This window comes from Triticum aestivum, chromosome 6B, assembly GCF_018294505.1.
Source record: "Triticum aestivum cultivar Chinese Spring chromosome 6B, IWGSC CS RefSeq v2.1, whole genome shotgun sequence".
In the NCBI taxonomy this organism is placed as follows: Eukaryota; Viridiplantae; Streptophyta; class Magnoliopsida; order Poales; family Poaceae; genus Triticum; species Triticum aestivum.
The window spans coordinates 491,643,722-491,653,334 of NC_057810.1; the positions used below are offsets into that span (position 1 = coordinate 491,643,722).

The 9,613-nt window shown below is 45.3% G+C and overlaps 1 protein-coding gene across 1 annotated transcript in view; it reads left to right on the plus strand.

Annotated features, from left to right (window-relative positions):
* The window catches only part of LOC123139289 (uncharacterized), an 88,466-nt gene extending 82,072 nt beyond the window's left edge, over positions 1–6,394 (plus strand). Inside the window, exons 2-8 of the mRNA XM_044559088.1 lie at positions 3,664–3,843; positions 4,651–4,765; positions 5,060–5,075; positions 5,386–5,443; positions 5,654–5,723; positions 6,020–6,131; positions 6,338–6,394. Coding sequence (XP_044415023.1) covers positions 3,664–3,843; positions 4,651–4,765; positions 5,060–5,075; positions 5,386–5,443; positions 5,654–5,723; positions 6,020–6,131; positions 6,338–6,394 — 608 coding nt within the window. The remainder of the gene's footprint in view (positions 1–3,663; positions 3,844–4,650; positions 4,766–5,059; positions 5,076–5,385; positions 5,444–5,653; positions 5,724–6,019; positions 6,132–6,337) is intronic.
* The last annotated feature ends 3,219 nt before the right edge of the window (positions 6,395–9,613 follow it).

The following is a 9,613-nucleotide window of genomic DNA, read 5'->3' on the forward strand; positions in this document are numbered from 1 at the left end:
TATTTTCTCTCATTTTACAAGGTTTACATGAAGAGGGAGAATGCCAGCAACTGGAATTCTGGGCTGGAAAAGAGCAAATATTAGAGACCTCTTCTGCACAACTCCAAAAGTCCTGAAACTTCAGGGAGGCACGTTTTGGAATATATATAAAATACTGGAGAAAGAATCAATGAGAGGGGGCCCACACCCTGGCCACGAGGGTGGGGGCGCGCCCTACCCCCTGGCAGGCCTCCGATGCCCCTCTTCTGCTATATGAAGTCTTTCACCCTGGAAAAAATCAGAAGGAAGTTTTCGGGATGAAACACCACCGCCACGAGACGGAACCTTGGCGGAACCAATCTAGGGTTCGGGCAGAGCTGTTGTGCCCGGGAAACATCCGTCCGGGAGGGGGAAATCATCACCATTGTTGTAACATCCCAAATTTTCAATTTGGAATTTTATACATAGGTCATCATATGCATATCATATTTTATTTGCATTTTCGTTTGATCATAGAAATTCTAAGCAACTCAAGGACCCACGGAGAGAGTTGGGGATTTCGTTTATTTCCATATTTGAATTTTTTCAAATTTGAAAAGAGGATCATTTTGGTTTCAATGTTTTTCTCTCCAAAAATATTTCCAATATTAAAATAAAAGAGAGGGGATAAAATGACTTCCCCAAAATAAAAGAAATATTGGAGGAAAAGTGTTAAAATCAAATAAATATTTTATTTGGATATTTTGTTGCTATTTTATTTGAATTAGAAAAATATTTATTTTTCAAAATTGAATACTTAGCCCAAATAAATGTTCACTTTGTCCTAAATATTATTAAAGGACCGTGAAAATTTATTTCGGAATTTTCGGACTCCATTTGATATTGCTTTTATTCATTTTACTCCGTTCGTTAAAAAAACGCGCGAACCGACCTTTGGGTCGTGCCCGAGCCAGACTCCTCGTGGCCGGCCCCTTTAAAGGGCAAGCCCGAGGCCCCGCTCAGCCTAGCCGCCGCCCCTGCCAAACCCTAGCCACCGCGCCGCCGCCACCTCTCACCGCTGCCGCCCCACGCAGCGCCTCGCTGCCACCTCGCACCGCCGCCTCGCACCGCCGCCGCCCCACCTCGTCGGAGTTCGTCGGAAGCTGCCGCCGGTTTTTCACTCGATTTAGGTAAAAACCGTTCGTGTTTTTAAAAAAAATCCTAGATCCGTTTTTTTATATATCGGTTCTGTTTTTGTCGGTTTATTTATTTAGCGGACGTTCGTCCGTTCGTTCATTTAAACGAACGTCATTCACTGGTTAGGCTCAAACAGCGAACGTTCATTTGTTAGTCTGTTTGTTCCATTTTATTTTCCAAGGTTTATCTGCGATTATTTTCGATCGGGATTTGTGCCCTGAACTTCGATCTAGTATATCTTTTTGCTCATTTATTCAAATTAGATGAAACCAGCGCCTAAATATTCGCCTCGAAGCCCTCTTTTTGTTTAACCAACTTGAACATGATTTTGGTACTGTAAAATTTGACTTCAGTCCAGATTAGTAAACGAATCTTGTTTCGTTCGTATCTTGAGTTTCGTTGCTCCGTTTGAGTTGATTCTTTTTGCAAATCGAAGCTCTTCAGTTGAACTTTCTGTTTGGATCTTCTTACTTGAGTTTTACCCATGCATCTTTGCTGGAGTGCTTATGTATGATATTGTTTGTTTGCGATAGAATTCCCGGAGTGCAAAGCATGCTACTACGAGTCTCTAGGATTTGCATATCGTCAGCAAGGAAAGTAACACTGATCATATCTTTATTACCCAGTTCTTATGCATTAGTTACAATCCTCAAACATTGCAGGGTTAGGATCTTATTAACATGTGGGTTTGGGAAGTAGACGATGAGGTAGAACCTAATGCCCTTTTATTATCAAACCTTTGGGAGTTACTTCTACGTTATGCTCAGGTTACTATGCTATGCTCGTAGACGTGGATTGGTTGAGTGTATCCATGACAGATGTGAGAGTTGATAATTAATGGTTAACTTAAGGTGGCTACTTAAATACACATCTGGGTGGATTGGTTGCGGGCACCTGGAGAATCCAGTGTTGTCCTAGGATATCCCGGAGTACTCTTGTGATCATCCTACGGTTCGCCACCCAGGCTCAAAGGGATCATAAGATTATTCATGCTAGAAACTTTTATGTGCAGCCACAAGCTATTATGGGCTCTAGCATAGTTGAGTAGGTTGCATGACCTCTTTTAGTGGTGCACTAGAAGATGTAGGGGAAAGTAGGTGTAATTGTCCATCCAGAATAAAGAGTTAATGTTTCTGAAAGACTGTATCTCGGTCATCCGTTTCTCAAACACCATGTAGTGCGAGAGTAAAGAGTTCATGTTTCTGAAAGACTATGTCTCGGTCATCCGTTTCTCTAACACCATGTAGTGCGAGAAATCTAACGGAGGAGGTCGAGTCTTGTGGGGAAAGGTGTGCAAACCTCTACAGAGTGTACAAACTAATCATGGTTAGCCATGTCCCCGGTTCTGGACATCTTGAGTATCTGGTTCTTGGATTATCATGTTGATCTCATCACACTAAATTAATTTTGTTTTGTTAATTGATATTGCTTAATTGGGATTGAGTTGGAGGAACCTTCTCAATGTTTAACAACCACCATGAGAGTTAAATAAAATGTGTTCCTTTGTTGTAGGGAAAATTTGGCTTTATGCAAAACTTTAACCATAGAACTTTCCACCAGCCATATATGCATGTAGTGACTATTCATTGCTCTTTTGTGTTACATTGCCAGCATATTCCATGTGCTGACCCGTTTCAGGCTGCAACATATCATGTTGCAGACTTTTCAGACGACGAGTAAGGTGCGCTAGGTCATTGTCATTCACTCAGCTATGCCATTGGAGTTGATGGACTCACTTTATATTCCAAGGCTTCCGCTGTTATCTTTTAGATGGCCTTAAGCCATAATATTGTAATAAGTTCTCTTTTGAGACATTTCGATGTAATAAGTGTGTGATTGAGACTCTGTTATAAATCCTCGAGTACTGTGCGTGTCAGCACTCACTACTAGGGAAAAGCTTATACACAGGATCTTACCAGCAGCGAGTTTTAAATTAAGGCGCTACTTCTACTTACTAGTAGCGCGCTATATTGACCCACGCTACTAGTTAATATTACTCGTAGCGCGTGGATAAAAAAACACGCTACTAGTAAATATCCCCAATCGTGTCCTGCGGATATGCCATAGTAGTAGCGTGGGTCTGCTGGGCCGCGCTAGTAATAGAAACGTAGTTGTAGCGCTGGTCACGAAAAGCACTACAACTAACCCAGCCGACCCAGCCAAGCGAGACAACCAACCTAGCCTAGCGAACAACCACCATCGCTCTCTCATTTTCTCCTCTTCCTCCCGCGAACCCTCGTCGCCGCCACCAACGCCGGGCGATTCCGACTACTTCCGGCAGCCATTGATGGAACTGCACACCCATGAACTCTCACAACGGTTCTTCCTTCCCTCCGTCCAGATCCGCTCCTTGTGGCGGCAAGAGCTCGCGCGCGACCCCTCCCCGCGGCTAGGGTTTCGGCTGCCTCCAACTCCGGTGCGGTGCGATCTCCTCTCCCCTCGATTCATGCCCTCTCCTCTCCCCTTCTTTCTTCTCTCCCAACCCCCTCACTTATTTCTTTGGTTCAGTGCAGAGTCTGCCCTCCTCCGTGGACGAGGACGACCACCACGGCACGCACGTGGTCGAGTTCGCCGTCGCCTACTCCGGTGCGGTGCTGGACCAAGGACCTCCGCCTCAACAGATCCTATCTTGGGGAAGCACCCCCATCCCCATGGTCGTTTCACTTTCTTCCTCTGCCCCTCTTCTCTGTTCTTCCATGAATCCTCTGGTTTTAGTTAATTAGCAGCGCAACCACAACCACACGAAGGCGTGAGCATTGTTGTAGGCACCCCACCTAGCTCGCTCCAGATTCTGCAGATGTGCTCGCCTCAACTAATAATCAATATTTGTTTTTGCAAATAAGTTCTATTTAACAAAAAATAGTAGTTCAAACTTAGCAATTCAGTGTATTTTCTTGATCCGTGTTGTAGCTTAACTTATGTTGTGTTGTTACTAAGCTGCAGATAAACTTGTTTGGCTGTAGCTGTACTAATGTTATACTATTACTGAACCTGTGTTTTGGCTCAATTTGAATTGCTGCATATGAAACACATATGCACGATTTGAACCGGCGGTGCTTCCGTCGCACCGGCCCCTTCCCCCGCCACCGTGCCACGGATCCTCTCCCCCACGGGCCCGAGCGTGGATCCCCTGCAGCGGCCAAATCCCGGCGCGCCCAGCCGCTGCTCGTGAGCCCTGCCTCCATCAGCTCCACTTCATTGGAGCAGTTAGTCTGTAGGAGTAGGGGTAGCATGTCCACTTCCTCTACTCGCTGGCTCCCACGAGGACGTTGTACTCTTGCCCAAGTTTAATCAGTGGCTGCTCCGCCCACCGGCCGTCAGCCAGAGGTGAGCTCTTCTCAGCTAAGAGCACAGAGTCCTTTCAGGGATGCAAATTGGGAAGCTTTGGTGTTACCACCATCCAAATTTTGTTCTTCAGATATGCAAAATTATTCATTGTTCATCGGTTGCTTAGGGGAACATGGTTACCTTGGTGAGTCATCTCTAGTGAATTAGGTGTTGAAAATGTTTTCTTATGTATGTTTCAGTGGGAAGTCCGATCATTTGCTGGTCAAAATTTGACAAATTGGAGGAGGAATGCGCGAGAAGCAAGTCTATCATCAATGGCAAGGTTGGTCGTGTATTCCTATTCTTTGAGTTTTCTCTGTTTCAACCATACAATTCATCTAGCATACGGTATCGTCGTTGCAACCTTCAATTTGGTAACTTGGAAGTAGTTTACAGTTACTGTATTGTGAGTGTGTGAACCGAAAGTAAGGTAGCAAATTACTATAGATACTACTTCAAAACCATGTACTCCTACTCACTATTTATGTGTGTCATGTGTACTACCAACTTACTGATGTTTCTTTAATTCCCACAGTCTACAAAGTTCATGCTTGCTGCTGTAAGTTTGTGCCCCTAGCTTGCATGCTGATGTTGTATGTGCATGGTGGTGGCCTCCTTCCTGTTGTTATTTGCTCCATATTGATAATTGTTTTGTAAAATATAATGAGATGGATGCAGTTAGGAGATGATGCTAGCAAGTTCAAACTCTCTTCAATGGATACATCATAGTGCAGTTAGGAGAAGTGATGTTATGAATATGTTGTATGCAAGTGCAGTGTGTATTAGAAAAAGTTCAGCATTAAATTATATAGCAAATTCACTACACGGGGATTTGGCAAGCATTTTTCTAAAGAAGTTTATGGCGATTTGCTCCGACATGATTTTGTGTGTATATTTTGGCAGCTCAACAAGATGAACCATACAGGCGAGGAACCTCCCAGGCGTAGCAACTCCTCCGTCCAAGTTGAGCGCTGGGCGTCGTCCACCCTGTTGGCCACCAGGACGTACGAGGCGACGACCGACAGTCTCGGCGGACCGGATGCCAACATGCCGATGAGGCTAAGAGCCACAAACAGGTAGCACCTGGTGATCCTGATAACAGAGTGCTTCAGAATTCTGCAAATACTTCATGTGTAGTACAATTCATATCTGCACACCTTGGTAATTTGAACAGGCTTATGCCTTGCCGTTGGAAAAATGAATTCAAGTTTTTGCAGGATCCAACGTATCGCTAAGGCTGGCTGTGAGTAGAGTGTGAACTCACAGAGGATACGAATCATATCTCTTGTAGCATCTGATCGTTTCATGGAACAACTAGCTAGTGCTCTGTTTTCTTGGGCTAGATGCCTAGAACAATCCATGTTAATTTTAGTATCTGTAGTTTCCAACTCTGAAATGTATGCTAGTTTTTAATGATGTACTGTTACTCTGGCTGTCACTATTGATTCATGTGCATGTGCTAGAAAGAAATAAAATACCCTACTAGATTTGGATCTGGACGCTAACTAACAAGTTTTCACTTTCCTGACATGGGCACATGGTTGATTGACGCGGACTACCGCTGCCCAGTGGGCAGTGTGCTCTTCAACGACTCGGAGGTGGACTTGGCCGTGAAGACCGGCGACCGCGTCGCACAGATGATCATCCAGGTAATCTCGACGCCGGAGGTCGCCGAGGAGGAGGACCTCGACGCCACAGTCCGGGGGGAGGTCCACCTGCGTCTAAACTCCGAGTCTTGGTAGATACATCTAGAGAAGTGGTATGTTTAGGTTGATGGAACGCTAGGGAAAGTACCCACCTTTCAATGATAGTTGTGTGCGTATGATATGGGATGTCGTGATTTCTTCCTGTTCAGATGTTCACTATTGTATCCATGAATGCTGCAAGTGTTAAAGATGGTTCTGTGACCTGACCTTATTTTTCATTGGACGTGTATCTGATGGAAGCAACTGCATCTAACTTTTTTAAAATTCGCAATTAGTTAGTAGTAGCGTGGGGAAACAACTCGCTACTAGTATTTAGGATAGTAGTAGCGCGGGTGTGAAACAGCAGTAGCGTGGGTGGCACACGCTACTACTAGCAAAGTTAGTAGTAGTGCGGGTTTAACCCACGCTACTACTAACTATTAGTTGTAGTGCGATACTAGGAGCGCGGGTACCCGTGCTGCTAGTAGCCATTTTACCCGCGCTGCTAGTAGCCTTTTCCCTAGTAGTGATTACCGATCCAGGGATGACACTGATGCACAGAGACTAGACTGTTTGAGGTCTGGTCGCTACAAGATGGTATCAGAGCACACGCTGACTGTAGGACACGACCAATAAGATGAACCATAGGTCACTCTTCTCTACTCATTTTTGACTCCTCCCCTTTTCCACTCTATAGGATGGCAGACTTGAGGAACAAGTTTGCACAACCGGATGAAGACACTCCTTTTGGACGACACTTGAAGGAAGTTATTAGGTACCTAAACATCGAAATACCAAGATTCACCGGAACCCACATCGCCCCTTTACCAGAAGAGGAGTGTTGGATGATTCGAGTTCAAGTTCCAGGAAGGACATTCATGCCAGTTACTGAGCCCATAGAGTTTTCCTTTGATGCACCAACCTGGAGTCTAGGAAAGAGCATGGCAGCCCACATCTCCATGGGACGCATTGGAGAAGTTTATCACAAGGATCTTAAGGACACTATCTACCAGATATGTGGGTGCCGAGATGAGCAATGGGAGATGATCAGCACCAGGAGGGACAGGTCCATTGCAGCTTTTATCCAGGAGTTAAACCAGCACATGCGTCGCCAGGAGAACCAGATGTGCGCAAGCATGATAGATCTGAAGAAGGCAATGACCAGGATTACGGAGCTGGAGGTGGAACTCAAGTCTACACGCGACGGATATGAGGAGGAAATGATGATACTAGTGCAGAAGAATGACGACCTGACGAGGAAGCTAGGAGTATTCATGGGAGACCCCGCGCCAGGAAGAGATGACGACCATTCGAAGAACATTTGTTCAGAGGACTACATCATCATCAACGACATCGATTCTGACCCCGACAATAGCAATGATGACTATGTTGATGAAGCTGGAGCGGATATCATGGAGTCTTCCACCGATCAATACTTCTAGTCGACCATCATATCAGTAGTAGTATTCCCCCATGTATATAGAATAGTCCGAGCACTTTTGTAACGATAGTTGGCCGATTGTATGCCCTTGTTTGAATTGATTGAAGTGATATGATTATGTTTGTCTCATGAGCATATGCGTAGTGTTTTTCCTTTAGACCTCATTCTATTCTGTCTCCTCATCTTTTCTAAACCCATCAGATGCCTCCGAGACGTGACAATGGATTTTCTTTCCCACCGGAGCTCACTCAGTTGATCCAGCAGGAGAACACCTTGATGCAACTACTAGTTTAGAATCAGAATCAAGGCAACAACAACAACAACAACAACAACAACAACAACAACAACCCACCACCACCACCACCTGTTGATCACTTAGCCCATTTCCTGAGGCTGGATCCGCCAGTGTTCTCTAGTAGCACCGAGCCGATTATTGCAGATGATTGGCTCCGCAAGATTGGAAAGGAGCTGACCACTGCAGGATGCACAGATGCGGAGAGAGTGCATTTTGCCGCACATCAGCTTGATGGACCCGCATCATCATGGTGGGAGAATTTCACAACCACTTATCCCATTAACACTATTACATGGGATCAGTTTCAGCAGGCTTTCCGCACTGCCCATGTTCCAGCAGGAGCTATGAACATGAAGAAGCGCGAGTTTCACAACTTGCGCCAAGGAGGACGCACAGTGGGCAAGTATGTGGATGAGTTTAGTAAGTTAGCATGCTATGCCCCTGATGACGTAGCAATTGATGCTGCTAAGCAGGAGAAGTTTCTGGAAGGACTGAATGATGAGCTGAGCATGCAGTTGATAGTGGCAGCATTCAACAACTACCAGGAGTTGGTAGATAGAGCTCTTATGATTGAAGGGAAGCAGCAGCAGATAGAGAGCCGCAAGAGGAAGTATGTACAAGGGAAGTACAGTTCAGGAGCTCAGCAGAGACCTCGTTTTACCCCGAACTCGAGAGGACACATTCACCATAACCATGGAGGCCATAATTCCAATGGAGGAAGTTCGCATAACCATAGTGGCCCCAAGAATGGGAATGGGAATGGAGGAAGCAACAGCCAGAACCGTTCCAACCCGGCAACGCCCGCCAAGAAGGATCTAAGTCACATTACTTGTTTCAAGTGCGGGAAGAATGGACATTACGCCACTGAGTGTTCTGAAGCAAAGAATGGAAATGGCAATGGAAGCTCTGGGAAGAATCCCAACCCTTTCAACAGGGGACAAGTGAATCACGTCAGCGTGGAGGAGGTTGAAGAGCAGCCTGATGCAGTATAGGTAAGTTTTTGTTTAAGTCATTCACTGCAATCGTTCTTTTTGATACTGGTGCATCGCATTCATACATATCAAGGGGATTTGTGGATAAGTATAAGTTGCCCACCAAAGTTCTTAGGACACCTATGTTAGTAAGCTCGCCAGGAGCGGAGTATATGGCAAGCCAAGGATGTTTTCAGAAGCCAGTGACCATAGATAGGCATGTTTTCCCCTCGGATTTGATAATTCTGGAGTCACAAGGGTTGGATGTGATTTTGGGTATGGGTTGGTTATCGATGTATGGAGGAAACATCGATTGCGCTAGTAAGTCAATTATGCTCACCACCCCAGAAGGAAGAAGGATCAAGTATGTATCCCGGCATGTGCCGAAGAGGATTCAAGTGAATTCCTTATCAAGAGTTGTACAGGAGGAAGTACCAGTTGTGAAGGATTACCCCGACGTATTTCTGGAGGAGTTGCCAGGCATGCCACTGGATAGAGACATTGAGTTTTTGACTGAGCTTTTCCCAGGCACCGGACCAATATCAAAGTGACCGTATCAGATGCCCACACGGGATTTGGAGGAAATTAAGAAACATATTAAGGAGTTATTGGATAAAGGTTACATTCGGCCAAGTTTGTCACCTTGGGGAGCCCCAGTACTTCTAGTGGAGAAGAAGGATGGATCATTAAGGATGGTTGTTGATTATCGTGCGTTGAATGAAGTGACGATCAAGAACAA